This window comes from Scardinius erythrophthalmus (genome assembly GCF_964197995.2).
Source record: "Scardinius erythrophthalmus genome assembly, chromosome: 23".
NCBI lineage: Eukaryota > Metazoa > Chordata > Actinopteri > Cypriniformes > Leuciscidae > Scardinius > Scardinius erythrophthalmus.
Window position 1 is genome coordinate 27,366,095 of NC_138243.1, and position 20,782 is coordinate 27,386,876.

The following is a 20,782-nucleotide window of genomic DNA, read 5'->3' on the forward strand; positions in this document are numbered from 1 at the left end:
CAATTGTTAATTTTAATTGTTTTTTTTATTAAGTCAGTACAGCTAATGCACTCATAATGTAGCAATACTTAATTTTTTTTCACCTCACAGTAATGAAAATACTAAGAAATATCAGAATGCAAAAAATCTTCATGGTCTTTATTAATTTTCATTTTGGGGTGAAATATGATCTGAAATTTTGTGAGATTTAAGGCCCACCAAGAACAATAACTATAACGATAATGTATATCGAAAAAGATAGTTCTAAATATCATTCTAAATATAAAAGAATATCAGAGTCCACACCACAACTGTAACGACACAGAAAAACAATATCGTTGGAATCGCTTTCAGAACGATTTTCCCGCATATGAACGATTAAAAACATTGACAGCCAATCAGAATCCATCCTGCTTTAAAGAGCTCGAGCATTTAAAGTGACAGACGACAAAACTGTCACGCGCTAGAGTAAACAGAACGATATCGTCTGCTGGTAACTAATATAGTTATCGTTCTTGGTGTATCGTTCTTATCTCAAAGGTCCATTAAACAACTCAAATGATGTTTCCACCAACATTCCTGTCCTCGGATACAGAGATGCTTAAACAGAATTCACTGTGAACTGAAGTGAAACCATACAATCATTTTCATACTTGTACACTATTGGATCTTCAGCATCTCTTCCTGAGGTAACCAGTACGGTTTGGTTTGTTATAAGCCTCTAGAGTTCAAAGTGAGCAGTTAACAAACTAAAGCCTCTTTCCTTGCACTATATTAAGATTTTCTAGATCTTCTTGCAGTGACCATAAAGCCAGTTCTGTCCTGAGATCACGTTTCGGAGATCACAGTGATTTTTCCATTGTGTTCCTCATGCTGAGCTGACATTAGAAACTATTTAAAAACCTTATTCTGGTGTATTCATGGCATGCTGTAAGTACGCTATGCAGTGCATGCATAAAGGTTTCAGCGTTAAAGTGTTCTTTTATTTCATAAATTGTATGAATATCCCAGTGAGTTACTGAGTAAAAAGTATTAGAACGAATTACTCTGAAGAATAGCATTGGATTGTTGTTATAATTGTTTTACTCATTGAAGAGTATTAAATTAACTTGTGTATGATGATTATTCATATTATAATAATATTATTTATAAATGTTTTGTTGCCTTTACAAGAGATTTAAATCTAAAGCAATAAATAGTTCTTTGTTTCTTTTTTACAATGTTTAATGTACAATTACACACTTGAGAGAAGAAATAAGTTGCATTTTACCTAGTGCCGTCAAATCGATTAATCGCGATTAATCTCATCTAACATAAGTTTTTGTTTATATATGTTTCCAAACTTGACCGATACTGTACACACACACACACACACACACACATATATATATATACATATATACACATATATAAACAAAAACTTTTATGTTAGATGCGATTAATCGCGATTAATCGATTTGACAGCACTAATTTTACCTCAACTGACATTCTTGTATATGATATTTGACTAGTATATACTTCAACTGAAACCAAAACATGGGCATTGCGAGCTTTGTACTGCGCCGTAAGATGTTGTATCATAACCAAAGTTGCAACACATGGAATTAAATTTGTGAGTGAACACATTGGCCAAAGCCTTTTGCACTTTGATTTGTCTGTTTAATTCTCATGTTCCTCTCTTATTGCACAGAGACTCTGTTTTGTGGGGGTGGGGATGCTGTTGCTGCTTGAAACTAATGAAATTCCTTTGAGCGTGCTGCTGGGATTTCCATCCCAGCTCCGTAATCTGCTTTTAATGTTCTCCGTAGTTTCTGCTGAGGAACTGTACGGTAGAGATGCTGTGCAAGTTCCCCTTGTTTGATCATTAGACCACTGTGGAGGTTAAAGATTACAAATGTGAGTTTTCAGGATGCATGGTTGGATTTTCAACTCTGCATTTATTTACTTTTCGGGGTCATGACCTATATTGACCTTTCAAACAGTTCAGGCTGTTGTATTGCATACTAAGCACACTTTGTTTTGGGTTCACTAAAGTGTGAGAACACTCTTGTCTTCCATTACACAAGTGAAATAATGAAAAAGAATGAGGTATGAGTTTTTTCATATTTATTTTTTAAAAAACAAACTATTAATGATTTTCCCGACGCTTTTTCCTATCCTCAAGTTGCTCCTCTTTAAAGGGAAATGCAAAACGTAAATGTACTGTACCTCCCAAGAACACAATCGTATTTAAAGCAATGTGTATATAGTATTTTGTATTTCTATTTGAATTCTTATGATGTATATCTAAGAAGAGATATTTCTCTAATAAACACCTCTTGCTCAGTCTGTCTGTGCAGTGCATTTATTCCAGTGGCAAAAACATTTTGCGAGCTGTAAAACATTGCGGTCAGTTTTTAATTTATAAACTGTTTCTTTGCTACTCTATGCTAGAATCGTTTAAAACCTGTAAATGTTTAAATAAACCCTCTCTGTTTTCGACTGCACAACCAGATAAAGGCGTTTATTTATTTTTTCGAAGAGCCTTGAGAAGATGCTAATCTCACAGGCTGACGCTCCTCAGTGCCGTTGTAGGCGTGGTTTCCCATGCCAGTCCGTTCTCCGATTGGTCAAGCGCGAACTTCCCGTTCTGCCATTGGTCCATCAGTGACACGACGTAGCGTCCGTTCGAAAAAGAAACTGTGTTCATTGTGGCTCCACAGTTCGGGGCCACGTCTGTGCCTGTTTCTTAAGAATCTCCGAGCCAACATGGCGGCCGGACCTAGCCAGTTTCCCTCACCGTTTTATATGAAAACAAGAGAAAAAGTAGGAGGGTAGCAGCAACAACATCAGCAGCGTCACATGATACATAAAGCCAGGCTGTCCAGTTCCAATATGGTGGTCAGCTTGGCGGAGCTGCGTCTCCCGTTGATCATATCGTTCCTGTGCGGGTTCGGAGCCTGCAGTCCTCAAGAAGTGCAGGTTTTCGGGCTGCGCCTGGAGGACGCCAGCGAGCTGGTGTACCTGCGCGAACGGGTCATCGTAGCTCCACACGGGACCAATTTCACGCTCAGGTTGTTTGGGTCCTACCTGTCCAATGAGACCTGGCCGTGGGTCGAGTTCGCCGCGCCTGGAGACGGTTCGGTTGACCCGTGCGCGTCGGAGAATAGTCGCGGTTCCGCTGCGTTCAAGGTGCACCGCTTGGTTGAGACACAGGAGGAAAACAGCAGGCTTATAGAAGTCTATACCAAGCCTGCAGCATCCGAGACGACGAATAAAGATGCAGAGCCTGTTTTCCATCACATCTGCGTCTTAAAGGGCCAGACGTGGGTGTCATTCGGGTCGGACAAGTTTCTCATTAAGGACCCGGGTGTAACGTTACCATCTGATTTCATTCCGTTATGGGGTTTGGTTTTGGTGCTTGTACTCCTGGTTTTGATTTGCTGTGTGGTCAGATGCTTGAATCTGAGTTTGCTGTGGCTGGACCCACTGGAGCTGTATGTTCTGCACAGCTGTGGTTCAGAGGATGAGAAGCGGGCGGCCAAGCGCCTCAAGCCCATCCGGAGGAGAGGAAACGTTTTGGTGTGCTCGCTCCTGTTCATTTGTGCATTGGGTCACTCTGTGCTCGGTGTTCTGTTGTACCGCCTCTATGGGTCCATCCTCCCCGCCGTGTTCACTAGCGGCTTCCTCATATTCCTCCTGGCTGAGTTGGTTCCTCACATTGTGTGTTCGGGCTATGGGTTCCAGATGGCACCGGGTTTGATATGGCTGGCCCAGATCTGTCTCATCCTGACGTGTCCGCTTTCCTGTCCTCTCGGACTCCTGCTGGACTTGATCCTCCACCGGGACGTGAGCACCTGCGGCATCCGCGAGAAAACCATGGAAATGATTCGGACTAGTGTGAACGATCCGTATAATGAGTTTGTCAAGGTGGAGTTCAGTAAGGGCGCTCTCAGGACCAAAACCGTGGAGGATATCTTGACCCCTCTGAAAGATTGCTTCATGCTGCCTTCCACGGCCAATCTGGACTTCAGCACCATGTCTGAGATCATGCAGAGCGGATACACTCGCGTCCCTGTGTACGAAGAGGAGAGGTCCAATATCATTGAGATCCTGTACGTGAAAGACTTGGCGTTGGTTGATCCAGAGGACCGCACTCCCATGACCACCATCACGAAGTTCTACAACCATCCTCTGCATTATGTTTTTAATGACACCAAGCTGGATGCAATGCTGGAAGAATTCAAAAAAGGCATGTCAAATCCTAAGCAGATGCCTTCAAGCTACATGTAGCGGTGTTCGACCTTTATTTGACTTTGGCCCATATTGAATGCATGTAATATTTGGGGTTTTATTTTCATCAAACATTTTATTTTTTATTTATTCAAGTATTAATACTTATTATTTTACACTGCCCGGACAAAAAAAAGTCACTATTTGGATTTAAATAGGCCAATGTGTCAATGATTAGATCAGTATTTCTGTGATTATTATGTTTCTAGCATGTTATGTGTTTGGCAACAGTTCTTCTAACCCTCATTGATGGAGTGTGTAGCTTTTCATTTCTTAAACAGCCATGTATGAGACACTTCATGGCCATATTCCAGGGTGACAATGTCAAGATTCATCAGGCTCAGATTGTGAAAGAATGGTTGTGAGGATCATGAAGAATCATTTTCACACATGAATCTTCTCCTCTGAGTCCAGAGCTTAAATTCACTGAAAGTCTTTGGGATGTGCTGGAGGAGACTTTACACAGTGCTGGACTCTTGCATTGACAATTCAAGGTCTTGACCAAAAATTAATGCACCTCTTAATGGCAATAAATGTTGTGATGCTACTACCATCAAGAGGTGCATTCATTTTTCCTACATGGTTGTTTAAGAAATGAAAAGCTACACACTCCATCAATGAGGGTTAGAAGAACTGTTGCCAAACATATAACATGCTAGAAACATTAATCACTGAAATAATGATCCAATCATTTACTCTTTAAATCCAAACAGTGACTTATTTTTGTCCGGACAGTGTATAATAATATAGTAAATAATATATTTTAATGTGTATGTTTTTATTATTGTTATTAATCTGTCATAATGGGTTAGTAGTGTCTTGATAATTTGATAATCATAATCAGATGCCTTAAAACAAGGTGTATGGGTGTGCAACCTATATTTTAACAATTATCTGCAAGTATTTTTGTTTGGCATGATTAGGACGTTATTGATTGCATTAAATATTCAGGCTTTTATTTTCGCAAAACTTTTTATTAAATATTTTATTTTATATCTTATTGTTCTTTTTCATAATACATATATAAAAGTGTTTATAATATCAGTGTTTATTGCACATCTTTCTTTAATAGTTGATTCAGATCACTGCATTTATTTATTTATTTTTTCAAAAAAACTGTGACAATTCATATTTATTGTATACTTAACATTAACGCCACTATGGCTAGTGGTTTTCCAAAGTTACTAGTCACTCAGCATTTTCACTGGCGACAATTTTGACTGATACCATGGAAAAAAACTGGCATATAGATATTTTTAATATTATCTCATAAATTGGCAGCAGGAATATTAGGCTGCTGTCACTTTAAGACCTGATGCACGGATCCGTTATACTGTTACACATGCGTTTTCTTTACATTCACTTAAAACATAACTGACTGTGTTAATTAATACTAATACTAATTTAACATTAATACTCGCCAAGATCTGCATTTTTACATTTTTTTGTGTGTATTTGATTGTTTAAGTGCAATAAGCAGCGAGAAAGAACTCAATTTAGTACTGAGAGGTGGCTTTATGTGAATGCACTTTGGGTGAGAGCACAAAATCTGCGGGTATTAGTAAAATTATGCTCAATCCCACGCTGAATTTCAAGCCCTGTATTACCAAAACAATGCAATTTTAGAAACTTAAAGAGTAAAACAAAGTCATTGCAAAGCTGCTTCCTCTAAAGCAGATGTTCTCTGTCTGTCCTCACAGGAAACTCACACCTGGCCATCGTTCAGAAGGTGAATAATGAGGGCGAAGGAGATCCGTTCTACGAGGTTCTGGGGCTGGTCACGCTGGAGGACGTTATTGAGGAGATCATCAAATCTGAGATCCTGGACGAGTCTGATGGTTACAGTGAGTAGCTGCATGCTGGGTTTCTGAGGTGATACCTGTTGCATCATTTGATCTGAATTATAATGTGTTTGGTCTCATTCCACAGTGGACATGAAGGTGAAGCGTCCGATGGCCCCGTTGGAGATTCCCCTGGAGCCGCGCAGCGTTCATGACGAGTTCTCCATCTTTAAACCTCCAGAGGGCGAACCGAAGATCCGCACCTCTCCTCAACTGTTGCTGGCCACCCACCGCTTCCTATCCCGAGGTCTGTCTGCTGCAATATGAACCTGTTTATCATTAAAGGGATACTTCACCTCTGGGAAGATGAATGTGTATTTAAAAATAGGTCATTTAAGTAGAAGAAATGTGGAGAAATTTTTGAATTTGGAGCTTTCTAGACTGAGAAAAGCCAGAAAATGTATTTTTGGCTTATGTGGATGAAAGACAACAACTCCCAGAATGCACTTGCTTCGCTGCCTTAGGAGGCCACGCCTACCGGTTAGAGAGCACAGTTGAAAACAACAAGGCTAGCCTAAGTAAGTGATGAGTTTTCAGGGATTTAGAGACCCAAAATGTCCGGGATTCGGCTTTTGCGTTCTACAGTCGCCATTCATCATGTTTACTCTGGCGAGCAGGACGAGGCTGAGGGCCGCGGGAGAACGGCGCGAGGCCGGTGGCGTCATTACTGAGACGCGCCGGGTCTCGCATCTCTCACGGAGGAGCGGAAATTTTCTTAGCAATGGTAAAGCGCACATCAACCGATCACTTGTTTAGCGTTCATGTAAACAGTACAGTCAGATTCACCGATCGGAATTAATTCAGTTAGATTGAAACGAGAGGTGTGCATGTAAACAATGAATGGCGACCGCAGAACGCAAAAGCCGAATCCCGGACATTTTTAACAGTCTCACCCGCCGGACAAGTCCGGGAAAAGGAAGATGGTAACCCCTACTTACTCAGCTTTCTCCTATTATTCAGCTTTCTCCACAGAACAAGAGCATGCTAGCTTAGCTTCCAAAGAAAGACGGCTGATACTGTGTACATTCTGTGAGTGAGATCCCACCCTCTATGGGCGGGCTGAAAACATGCGGAACAACGCCATCTACTGGCTGTAGTCTTTAGCCTCTGGACAGAAAATCCTCCGATGACGCAAAAAGACGATTTTTGCGTCATCGGAGGATTTTTTCCAGACAAAAAATACATAAATCTCTCCTCTCAGGGGGATATGAGGGGGGAAAGCATGGTAGTTCGAAAATACTACAGGTTTTCTACTAATACAAAGCTTAATGCTAAATCCTGAAGTAACCCTTTAAGGTTTTTAATTTTCTAGTTGATCTCCGCTATAAAATAACTAGAAATTGTTCTTTGTGTGATCTGTGTAAAATTACTTTTACAATCCTTATCCAGTATTCATGAACAACAACAAAATAATGGAAATGCATTGGTCAGAAGGGAACCCTTCAGTGCTTTTGGATGGTAAAATCATTAGTACTCATTCTTATTCTTATTCTTCTCAAGGGTAAAATTAGCCTGGTTAAAACCAGACCATTCTCAGTAGTAACTGAGTTATGGTCTGGCAAAGCTCCTTTAATAACTCATTTCCAAAGGGGCGTCACCAACGGACGTCGCTCAAATGCCTCTGGGTGCAATTGGATAGACCTAAAACTCCTAAAACCAATCAGAGATCGTCATGTGTAAAGCCAAATGCTGCGTCCCAATTCGCCTATGTTACACTACGCCATATGTACTCTTTTTGTGAAGAAAAGGTATTTACTTTTGAATGTGTAGCAAAAAAGTAGGCAACTTTGGGACATACTACTTCGTCATCTTTATCGGACGGATCTGTCGCGTGCATCCCGTCATGTAAACTGCCCTGTCAATCATCTTGTCACAGTTAAAATCCTCTATTAAATCTAATTTAATTTCCTACAGTTTCGGAGAGAAATGTAGTAGCACGTTCATCTGCCAGTGGGTCTTTCATGGAGACTGTCCTCATGTGTTTGCAATTTGAATATAATAATGCATTTAAAAGTTGGTGCGCTTCACCAACGGACGTCACTCAAATGCCTCTGGGCGCGATAGGCTAGACCTAAAACCAATCAGAGCGATCGTCATGTGTAAAGCCCACCTCAACGTTTTTGATTGGTGCCTTGATTTCTCGGCATGGGGAAATGGACTTGAATGAGCTCTTTGCCAGACTTACTTGCAGAGCAAATCTAAATTTGCCGGAAGTTGTCTGGGTTTTCCCAGGCTAGGGTAAAATGTAAAATAACAAAAATTATTTTATAAATCGTATAACAGATAAAAGATAGCCATTCTAAAAAATGCTTTAATAATAATCATAATCTCAACAACAAAAATCACACTATCGTTAGTTAAAGCGATTGTTCACCCACAAATGAAAATTCTGTCATTGTTTACTCATCCTGAAATTGTTCCAAACCTGTATGAGTTTCTTTCTTCTGTTGAACACAAAAGAAGATATTTTGAAGAATGTTAGAAGCCAAACAGTTGATGGACTCCATTGATTTTCATAGGATGGAGAAAAAAAAACTCATTGGTTCAACCAAATCAACTGTTTGGTTACTGTTACGTCCCTTTTAGGGTTGAATAGGGGTAAGGGAATATAACATTTAAATAAAGATGTGTGTGTAACAGGGCAATAATAGACATTCTTCAAAATATCTTCTTTTGTGTTCAACAGAAGAAAGAAACTCACACAGGTTTGGTTCAACTTGAGGCTGAGTAAATGATGACACTATATTCAATTCAATTCAATTCAAATGAGCTTTATTGGCATGACTTGTACAGTATTGCCAAAGCATTGGCCATTACATAGCCATTGAGCAAATAATCAATAAAATTAATCAGTAAACAAATGCATACATACACTATCCCTTTAACACTGTCAAAGCAACTTGTCATATTTATATAATTCTACTGATGTGTGGTCAGATCTTCAAGCGTGGGTCATCCGATGTTGGAGCTGAATCACTTTTAAATCACTCTCTTTATCTACTGTTATGTTTATATACAATATACACTACTGTTCAAAATGTCAAAATGGTACTTTTATTCTCCAAGGATGCATTTAATTGATCAAAAGTTTCTGTAAAGACATTTATAATGTAACAAAAAATATATCACAGTTTCTACAAAATATTAAGCAGCACAACTGTTTTTATTGAGAGTAATCAGAAATGTTTCATGAGCAGCAAATCATCATATCAGAATGATTTCTGAAGGATCATGTGACACTGAAGACTGGAGTAATGATGCTGAAAATTCAGCTTTGATCACAGGAATAAATCGCACGTTAAAATATATTCAAATAGAAAACTAAATTTTAATTTTTAATGTACTGTATTTCACTGAAAAAAAGTATTTGTTGAATTTAATAAAAAAAATGTATGGTAAGTGGGTGCACACAATTGATTTTAGCTACATTTAAACAAATGCATTAAGTTGAACTTAATCAATTTTAGTTCAACTTAATGCATTTGTTTAAATGTAGCTAAAATCAATTGTGTGCAACCACTTACCATACATTTTTTCTATTAAAGGGTAAGTTCGGTATTTTACACTTAAAGCCCTGTTTACAGATCGTTTCTGATGAAATAGAACGGTTAAGATTAAAATTTGGACAAATGCTGCTGTCCCGAGAATTTTAGGTTTCTTTCGCTTTCCCCAAAACCTCTAGAATGGGTGTATTGGTGCACTGCAAAAATCATTCATAAAGCGCATTAAACTTTCGTTTACAAAGACGTGAAACTCACCGAGTGGTCAGGGGTGTTCACTGATATGCTCACACAAAAATCACTGCAAAACTTGCTTTCCAACAGGTGTTTTACCATTCGTTGTAAAACTGTGGATCTATTTTTCCAAACGTCTCACACCCGTAGATTCTTCTGTTGAGAGCTTGAATAATAGACACTCCAGCCCAGTTGGTGGCGATAATGCACCTTTGCCAATTGCAAGCAAACCACTGGTATTTCATTGAATACAAGCGGAAAGGAAGTCGACCGGAAGTTGAAGTCGGCCGGGTGCCGCCATCTTGAGCGGAACTTCACTTGCGTTAGCAATCCCATTGACTTCCATTCATTTTGGCGTCACTTTGACAGCGAATAACTTTACATCTGAGGCGTTTGAAGACTCCATTTGTACCTTTTTTATTTCTAAAGAAACACGACAATGTATAAAATGCTCCATTACCTTGTAGCTTATGTTATGGCCCCGTAGAAGCAGTTTTTGTAAAAGTAGGCTAACGATTGCGTCATAACCAAGCGACTCTTTGTCGCACATTAGAGAGATTACCGTATGGACGGGAGGAGAAGCTCGCGGGCAATCGGGGGGACGTAGAGGCAAAATGACAATATAATTAATGAGAATACCTAGCAAAAGTTGATCCTGCTCCATGCTCATGGACAATTCCTACTTACACTCTCCGTCTCTGCAAGATTCGGAAGGGAATGATTCAGATTTCTCTTGGCACAGCTACTAGAAGACAGACGGGTTGCTCACGTGGTCCGTGTAACGCTTTGCTCGATTTGAGTCTGCGCGTCAGGAAAGGAAGTGCTAAGAAATCGCTAAAAATGGGCTTCACTTGTCTCAATTGAGTCCCAATGGGGTCGCTGTGTCCATTTCTTTTACTGTCTATGATTGAATACACAGAAGAAGCAGAAGAAGAAGCGGTGGAGTAATACCGTACCGCACACAGCTCTTTCAATACAAGTCAATGGATTTGGACAAAAACTCCGATAAAACCTGTTGGAAAGCATCTTTTGCAGCGATTTTTGTGTGAGCATATCAGTGAACACCCCTGACCACTCGGTGAGTTTCAGGTCTTTGTAATCGAAAGTTTAATGCGTTTTAGGAAGGATTGTTCCATTGCACCTATACACCCATTCTAGAGGTTTTGGGGAAAGCGAAAGAAACCTAAAATTCTCGGGACAGCAGCATGTGTCCAAATTTTAATCTTAACCGTTCTATTTCATCAGAAACGATCTGTAAACAGGGCTTTAAGTGTAAAATACCGAACTTACCCTTTAAATTCAACGAATAATTTTTTTCAGTGTTGATGCAAGCCTTTCAAAAACATATCTTACAGGCCCCAAACGGTATATTTGTTAGCCTGACAAGAAGGAAGTGCTCCACTTTTAAAGGACATTCCCAGTCTCTCGGATCAGTGGCGGGACGGTTTGTGCTTGTTATGTGCCGGTTAATGGAGGTGATTTCATCCGCCAGTAAACACTGCGTCTCTCTGTCTGTTTCAGAGGTGGAACATTTCAGCCCTCAGCGCGTGTCAGAGAGAGTCTTATTTCATCTGCTGCGGCACCCCAGCGTCAACCAAGAAGTGAAGTTTGACCCCGGGAACCGGCTCAGTCCTGATCACTACCTGTACACGCGGAACCACCCTGTGGATTACTTCATTCTGCTGCTGCAGGTGCGAGACACACACATCACAGGACACACACACTCGTTCATGGACATGTGTTCCATGTTAGGCACTTTATAAGCTGGTAATGCTCATAAATACAATATCTAAATATGATATTATAGTATTAGTAGTAGTAATTAGTAATTATATTTTGCTTAGACATATATATCAGTAGATGAAAATGCAAAAATGTCTGCACTCTAAAAATATTTTTATTAGGTTAAAGCATGAGATAAAAACAGTGCAAAGGTTTCGGCTGTCTGCCTTCGTCAGTGTTTGACATTGATTATAATTTCTGTTATTATTATTAATATTATTTTGAAAATTATAGTTATATTTAAAATATTTTACAAATAAGTAAATATTTAAATTATGTATTAGTATTAACCTGTCAGAATTTGTAAATGGTGTTTTTTAAATAAAATTTCTTAAGATAAATTCACATTCTTGATCATAGTGTATGTAAGGCACTTTATAAGCACGGGTGTAAATAATATTGTTAATAAATATACAATATCTAAATATGATATTAGTAGTAGTTGTAGTATTTTTTATTATTAAAATATTATTTAAAACAACATTTGAAATTTCAATATTTGATCATTTTAACATTGCTAATTTAATAATAAACGCCCCTTCACACCAAGGATAATTATAAGGATATAGTTCTAAAAATATATACATGTATGTAAAAAAAAAAAATTGTGCACAACACAACTATAGCGATAATGACAGAGAAATTATACTGTTGGAATCGCTTTCAGAACGATATTTTCCCGCTGATGAACGATTAAAAACACTGACAGCCAATCAGAATCCATCCTGCTTTAAAGAGCTCGAGCATTTAAAGAGACAGACGACAAAACTACAGCGCGCGCTTCGAGTAAACAGAGCGATATCGTCTGCTGCTGTGGACACTAATGTAGTTATAGTTCTTGGTGTGAATGGGCCCTAATATTAATAATTAATAATAATGAATCATAACAATAATGCTAAAATTCACTAATAATTACTATATTTTAACTATTTAAATTATATTTAATGTATTACATGTTACATTACATTTTACCTTAAATAAATATTTAAACATTGAAAAATGAATTATTTATGATTTATAATCTGTTGGAATGTGTTAGTAGTAGTAGCTTTAGAAGAGCTAAATTTCTTATTATAAGAACACATTCTTGATCCATTTATACAAGGGAGAGTTTGTCTGGCCATATTTCAGCCTAAAATAAAAAAATAGGTCATGCAAACGTAAAATAATGATAATATATCATAATTTTTATGACAAAATATTAAATAGCTTATTTATATTAATTGAAATTAATATATAAGATACAAGTTTGTATTTTTTTGGGCAAGATATTTGTGTGACATATATTTGTGTGCATGTTTTTGTGTGTGTGTAGGGCCGTGTGGAGGTGGAGATCGGAAAAGAGGGATTAAAGTTTGAAAACGGCGCGTTCACTTACTACGGCGTCTCAGCGCTCACAGCTCCCTCCTCAGGTACGGGATTTATGAGAATAAATCCATCATTCTGATCATCTACTTATAATGCTGCTTAACAAAAACAAAGAACGCTGACTCAAGAATGCTGGCTTCAAAATTCATGATAGTCAAAGACATTCTGTAAGCTGGAGGGCAGCAAAACAAAAAACGGCTGATTCTGCAAGCCTTTTGTGTTTTGGAAGCAAAACAGCCATATGGGACTATTGTTTAAATGTTGATGTTTCACCTAACCAGTCATGCCACAAACTTAGCGTTGTTCTGTCCTCGCTGAGAGTAACATGCTGCACCAAGTGGCAAGTTTGCATCCAATTAGAACATATTTGTTGATTAATGCACAGTTCAGTGGATTGGAATTTTAAACCAATGAGATTTTACTGTGGGCGGGGCTACCAACTTAACAGCAAAAATGTGACCCTGGATCACAAAACCAGTCACGAGTCACACGGGTGTATCTGTGGCAATAGCCAACAATACATTGTATGGGTCAAAATGATCGATTTTTCTTTCATGCCAAAAATCATTAGGATATTAAGTAAAGATCATGTTCCATGAAGATATTTTGTAAATTTCCTACCGTAAATATATAAAACATGTATTTTTGTGAGTGAATGCTGCACAATCGTGAACATAAATGAACAACTTTAAAGGTGATTTTCTCAATGTTTCGATTTTTTTGCACCTATTTTTCAAATAGTTTGCCAAATATTGTCCTATCCTAACAAACCATACATCAATGGAAAGCTTATTTCTTCAGCTTTCAGATGATGTATAAATCTCAGTTGCAAAAAATTGACCCATGTGACAATTGATAAATTTTAGCAGTAGCGGTTGGTTAAGACACAAACCCAGATAAACATCAGAGTAAGTGATAAGATTTATCACCTGTTGTTTTATTGCGTAACGCCTGATTAGGTCCACAGTGTTATTGCTCCACCATGAATGTCAGCAGTCCATGTCGTGATATATTGACCGTAAAGAGTGTGGGTGTGTTCAGTCCACCAGTCTCCGGTGTCCACGCAGCATCAGTCCCCCAGAGACCCCTTTGAGCTGGGAGAAGCCACCAGCCCGTCCAGCTACTGTCCCGACTACACAGTGCGAGCCCTCACAGACCTGCAGTTCATCAAGGTGAGCGCACAACGTTCCTTTTACTTCTTTTGTGCTTCCTTTTTTTTTTTTTTTTTTTTTTTGCAATAAGTTGACATTAGTATGTAGTTGATCAATCACTGAGCATTGATTATGAATCAAATTGACCCTATTTACTTTCATAATACATGTTCCAAGTCTTAATTGTGCATGATTCCTCAATGCATTTTAAAAAAAAATTAAAATGTTTCTCCCTCATTTTAATAAAAAAAATCTTGCTCCATCTTTTCAGCTGATGTGTTTTTCTATTTTTCTCAATATAGAAATAGATTTTTTTATTTTCTGGTAAAATATAATAAAAAAAAAGATTATATGATTAAATACTCAAACATTAATAATGTAATTACTATTGTTGATGTTGTTATTTTGACATTTAAAATGTAATGTTAAATAAATATATATAATAACATATTAATATAATTAAATATTATGTTAAATATTTATATTTATTATTAAATAAAATGTAAGTATTTAAAAAAAATAAGTATTTTACATTTTTTAAATACTCAAACATTGCTAATTGAATTACTATTGTTGTTGATAATGTTATTTTAACATTTAAAATTGAATATTTAATATATTAATATAAGATTATATATTATATTAAATAGTTATTTGTATTATTATAATTTTAACATTTAAAAATATTTTTAAATATATTTAAATGCTCAAACATTGGTAATTTCATTACTATTTTTGATTTGTTGATATTTTAACATTTAAAATTATATATTAAATACAAAAAAAATAGCAATTAGAGTAGTTTTTTTATAGATAAAGGTTTTTCGAGACAGACCTACCATTAGCTCTGATGTGTGCAAATTACATAATTGAGTCTCTTACAACCTCAGATAATTTGCTTAACTATTTGAATATTTTGCAGTACACATGAAATATTATTATTGTACATATAACCTTGGAATATAAGTCAACAGTTTTATATTGTACTGTTTTATTTTTTGATTTGATGTATGTAATTGTAGTTCATTTCCCTCATGAAAGATTTGACGTGCACAGCGTTGCATTGTTTTCTCAGACATTTTTTGCTTCAAATCAAAGTTTGTAATGTTGTGAAGTGAGGTTTTTACTTTGGAACTTGTCATTGAAGAATTTTTTAGGAAGATTATTTGACTTTTTCGTCGCACATGGCTAATGTTCTTGCGTGACCTTTCTTTTCCTGCTGTTAAATCCGTCCCGTGTCCCACAGGTGACCCGTCTGCAGTACCTCAACGCCTTGATGGCGTCCCGGGTCGCCCAGAGCCCCGACCCTCCTGAAATTAAGATCCTGCCCAACAGTCAAACCAAACTCCTGAACGAGAAAAACACTACTCAAGGTGCGTGGCAGGAACACAGCAGCACACGTGCACGAAACACACCACAACATTGTGTGACTCTGTGCTTTGTATTCTGCGCTGTAATTGGCTAGCACTGGAATGTTGCGGCGTCTAAACATGCAAGAACAAGTCAGCCGGGAATCTCTATAAAAGTGTGTTAAACGAGAGGCTTCAGTCTAAATCCCTCTCTTCTGCTGAACTAAGACTGTGTTCTCTCTCTCTGTCTTTTTCTCTCCTTCCCTTCATTTCTCCTTCCCTTCATTTTCTCCTTCTTTTTGTCTCCATTAGACTTTCAGCTCCACTATTCATTCTTTGACGCTATTGACAACTACTGTTAGTGTACTTTGCATGAGGTAAATGCAAGTGATAAGCATGATACGTTAAGTTTGAAACGTGTATCCCATCAGCACTCGAGGCTTCACAGAGCGCCACCAGGTGGTTGGTATGATACATCAGTGCATGCCAAATGATACGGATAGCGGTTACATTTGAACGCATCACTGATATGAGCTTATGTCAGTCTTTTTTCCCCTAACTTTTCCCCTAATAACCCTCTTCTATATTAATGCTGTCTGTTGGCACCCCCACATTAAACTCTCAGACAGGATATAAATGTCCAGGTAAGTCTTCTTATGAATTTTCCTTTACTCTAGCAAACTGGCAACTAATTACAGCTGTTTTTGAGCCAATTAATAAATAAAGTTTGGCCAAAGATGCTTTGTACAATTCCCTTTTAATATAGTAGGCATATATTGGAAGCCTATATTAACAGTATTTATTTACTTACATAACTATTTACAATTCAAATAGTAAATGGGTGAATCTCACAAAACCTGTAAAGGAATATGTGACCATATTTCACTCCAAAATCAAATGAAATAAATAAGAAATTATATTAGTGTAAATAAAGTTGCAACAGTTACAGCTTATGCACATTATCTTGCCATTCTAATTACTATAATAATACTATAAAAAAACTGATATACATATTTCAATTGTAAAATATGTAAACATCAGATTAGTATTAGTATTCACCTAAAAGCAGCAACATTAAGTAATGTAAAATGACTTTATTACAGTAATGAGAATCTAATGAGAATAGAAAATAACTTACTTTTGAGTTATTTTCTATTCTCATTAGATTCTCATTACTGTAATAAAGTCATTTTTACACTTAATATAATTTCACAAGGGCTAAATTGTCATAAAAATAATGTGAAAAATTACAAAAAAACTAAATGGCCCCAAAATATGCCTCATTTTCTTAATTTTTCTGCAAAATATATATTTTTATTATATATAAAATAAAAGGTAAATAGATCAAATTAACATTTATTTCAATTTCGGGTATGAAATATGTTTTTGTGGTCACCAGTACTCTCTTTGTCAGGTTAGAAAAGTCTGTTATAAACAGTCATTTTAGATTGGGAAAAATTGGCTGTGAATAATATCATAATGTAATAATCAGTATCAGACAAAGTGTCTAAATTGATGCATCTAAAGCTTTATTTTTTTGTTGAACTTTTTTCTTTCACAGGAAACCTCATTGCATCTCTGTAATGTTGTCTTCCGATAATAAATAAGCTACTAATATATGACAGATGTCTCAAAGTTACAATCATTCACTGGTCTTAAAATTAAATGGAAGTTGTTTCTCAATCTACAATTTGCAAACACTTTTGAAACCTCAACCACAGTATTTTGGTCACTTTGGACACGCTCCAGTGAATGATGTCAGAACATGAGAGATGAATGCGTGTTTTTGACGGATGGTTTTCGTTCTGGTTTCCTGGGATCTGCAGGTGTGAGCAAGAGCCAGGAATCTAGCACAGACGAGGAGCTTCACAGCCAGAGAGGAGCGTTTTGACCTTCTACCTAACCTTCCTCGAGAACTCACAAGGATTTTATTATGACAACTAATTTGTTTGTTGCCTTCTCATATGAATCTTTTACTCCTGGAATGCAGCGATTGAGCCAGATGGAGGGACTGTTGAGGAAAACATGAGGAGACGTGTCTTTCTGGTCAGATGGGATCAGTTCTCGCTCTCCTGCTTATTCAGCCGTCGCCTCTGATGTCACTTCCTCTGTACGCTCTGTTTGAGTTCACTTATTTTCTTAAGATGTATATGTGTGCATATGTACTACTAAATTAAATGGTGTTGTGCCAAGATCTTACTATTCCTGTCATATCATAGCAGTATTACAGCCCAACGTCTCCATATTGTCAAGCCCTAATGTGCCAAAATGAGTTCAGAGCGACAGAAAATACTCATTTTCTCACCCTCGTTCCAAACACACGAGCTTGTGTTTTCAATGAACAACATATTTTCGCAGCTCTCTCACCATACAATGGCATTTCATAGTGGCTACAGCTGTCAAGATTGTAAATCTGAAGCTCTGAAGATTGTTGCCTTTAGCTATCACAGTCATTTAAACTTGAGAACCCAAATATCCAATGTATCTCTAATACATATTTCAAGTTGACTAAACTTAATTTTTTTAAGTTTAAATAATTTTGTAACTACTTCATTGACACAATCAAATATCATTCTCCATACATATTTGAACTGGAAACCATGGCATAATGTCATCAAATCTGAACATGAATATGATTTCATACCTAGGGAAAGATTAATCATGATTACAAAATTAATGTTTTCCAAACAAAGGTTTGGAGTGTCTTTAGATCATATATATAAGATGTTAGATGCCGAGGTTTTAGAAATGTCTATACTTGGTACTTTCTGATTATTTGCTGAAAAACATCATTTGGAGAGTGACATTGAAACTCGCCGCGCTGATTTCTGTGTGATCCCGACCCATTCTCCTCTGCATGCCTGCATTCGGCTGCCTTTCAACTCTGCATCTCAGAAACATTTGAATAATATTAGGTGACTAGATGCCTTGCTTGACTGTAGTGATATAGCTAACTATAAATGAAAAATATCGAACATTTCCCAAACTGGAGCTATAATGACCATTCCATCGGAATAACCGGAAAAATAGATCTTAGCAATATTAAAAATCCCAATTTTGAAACATAGAAACATTGTGTAGATGGTTAATTAAACTAAACTGTTTTTATTAATGATTCTATAATTTTTTTCATCTATTACATTTTTTATTTATTTTTTCATTCCATGGTTTTCTGTTGTAATGAATTCTATATCCGTTCCATCTGCTTGTCAGAGAAGATGCTTGGAAATCGAGTTTTTAAACACTCTTTATGACATTCCAGCGAACCATTCAAAAGTCTGGGGTTGGAAAGATTTCAATGTCTCTTCGGCTCACCAAGGCTGCATTTATTTGATCAAAAATACAGTAATATTGTAAAATAACATTATAACTTATAATAGCTGTTTTTTATTGTAATATTTTTTAAAAATGTAATTTATCATCATTACTCCAGTCTTCAGTGTCATGATCCTTCAGAAATCATTCTAATATGCTAATTTGCTGTTCAAGAATTTCTTATTATTATCAATGTTGATAATTGTTTCTAATGTTTTCCTTTTTTCTTTTCTCAGGATAAAATCTTTGAAAAATAGAATGTTCAAAAGAACAGCATTTTTGTAACATCATAAATGTCTTTACTGTCCTTTTTGATCAATTTAATTATTATTTTTGATTTCTTAAAGTCTTACTGACCCCAAACATTTGAATGGTTTAAGTGTGAACTTTGGGTTTTGTTGTGCAAAGAAAGTCGTGAGATTTGAGGAACTGAGTGAAAGGAAAGACCTTCTTTTGTGTTCAAGAAATTCAAGCCTTCATTCAGCCTTGTTCAGTTTTACTGATGCAAATAATCATGATGTTATGATGCTATTTTTAGTAGTATTTTACAAGTGTGCATATTTATGTTGTCTTCATTATAACCCATCTGCTAAAAACTGACTGCACCGAAGTAAATATTTTTCTGCTGTTAAAAATCTTGTATTGTTTTTTCTGTTGTAAAAGTATATGGTCACAAAATAATGAATGTGTGTGTATATATATATATATATATATATATATATATATATAAATAATGTATACACAAACACATATTAAAAATACCTTTCTTGTCTTATTCTATTGAGAGAAAAGCTGGGTTTTTGTATAGGTTGAGATGACTGTAAATTAATATGAAGCTTCTGAGACAGAGGTTAAATTGGAACAGTTCCTGGCAATGACAATTCTTCAGGTACAAACATGTTACCGGGGACTCGAACACACTTTTACTTCTGACCAGCCATTTTTGAGATTCAGATCTTCTCTGTATTATTGTATATGAGCCGTCGAATCCTCTTGATATCAGCTGTTTCATAGGAAATAAACACAAACTACTGCTAAAATGATTGTCTTTCATTTTGTATTCTGTTTCCAGTGCGTGTTGCTGAGCTCCGTACATGGTAATGACTTGTAGATTAAACATTTAATAGATCTAGAGAAGCGGTTCTCAACGGGCGAACAGAGAACAACAGGCAAGATTTTTGAAAGGGGGGAGTTTACACGGTTTACACCAAAGATCCAGGCAAGACTAGATTAAACATGTAATTACTTGCAAAATAATTGCCTACAACATTCTAAAATCTGCCGGTTTAATGCAACATATAGCCTAAGCTATTATTTCTTTTGCAACGACTCTATTATTTTTCCAGTCATACCAGCGCTGACTAGAATCAGCATTGACGTGTTTCGCGCTGACAACAACAATCCGGTGCTGACTAGAATCACTTCTTCAAACTATCTGGCGTGGCCCGGCTTTCTCAAGACAACTTAAAGGCGTGGTTGATTATGATTTCACTTTTCTGACTTTAGTTAGTGTGTAATGTTGCTGTTTGAGCATAAACAACACCTGCAAAGTTATGAAGCTCAGAGCAAAGGGAGATATTTGCTTTTAAAGAAATCACTTTTTAAGGACTTCAACAAACGGCTGGTAGAGACTACACCACATTCCTCCCGGGTTAGTGACATCACCAACCCTAGAATTTACATAAACCCCGCCCCCTAAACACGATTTATAGATTATCATGACAGAATATGCTAATCAATGACTAGAAGATAACTACATATCAGCAACATAAATTCATCAACTAACCATTCAGAAATGTCCTGTTGCTTCTACATGTTGTCACTTCTTGAGTCTCCCCATCATTGTCTGACTCCGGTTTGAACATAAAAGGCTAAAAGTTTTTGAAATTTTCAGTGCATGTCTGTGTGAGTGCAAGCTGTTAAAGCTCCGCCCCCTGTGCCGGGAGCCATTTGCATTTAAAGGAACAGACACAAAACGGTGCGTTTTTGCT

At 36.8% G+C, this 20,782-nt stretch overlaps 1 protein-coding gene across 2 annotated transcripts; it reads left to right on the forward strand.

The window, feature by feature from the left end:
* The first annotated feature begins 2,100 nt into the window (after positions 1–2,100).
* On the forward strand, positions 2,101–19,421 carry cnnm3 (cyclin and CBS domain divalent metal cation transport mediator 3). 2 transcript variants are annotated; one of them, XM_081354892.1, is made up of 9 exons: positions 2,101–4,210; positions 5,952–6,095; positions 6,181–6,339; positions 11,348–11,517; positions 12,924–13,020; positions 14,018–14,148; positions 15,374–15,500; positions 15,789–15,853; positions 17,303–17,671. In XM_081354892.1, the coding sequence occupies exons 1-8, from the start codon at positions 2,821–2,823 to the stop codon at positions 15,836–15,838; spliced, it is 2,268 nt and encodes a 755-aa protein (XP_081211018.1). In that variant the 5' UTR covers positions 2,101–2,820; the 3' UTR covers positions 15,839–15,853; positions 17,303–17,671. The 2 variants fall into 2 exon arrangements, with proteins under 2 accessions (XP_081211018.1, XP_081211017.1); XM_081354891.1 differs by lacking the exon at positions 15,789–15,853 and having other exon boundaries at positions 17,303–19,421.
* The last annotated feature ends 1,361 nt before the right edge of the window (positions 19,422–20,782 follow it).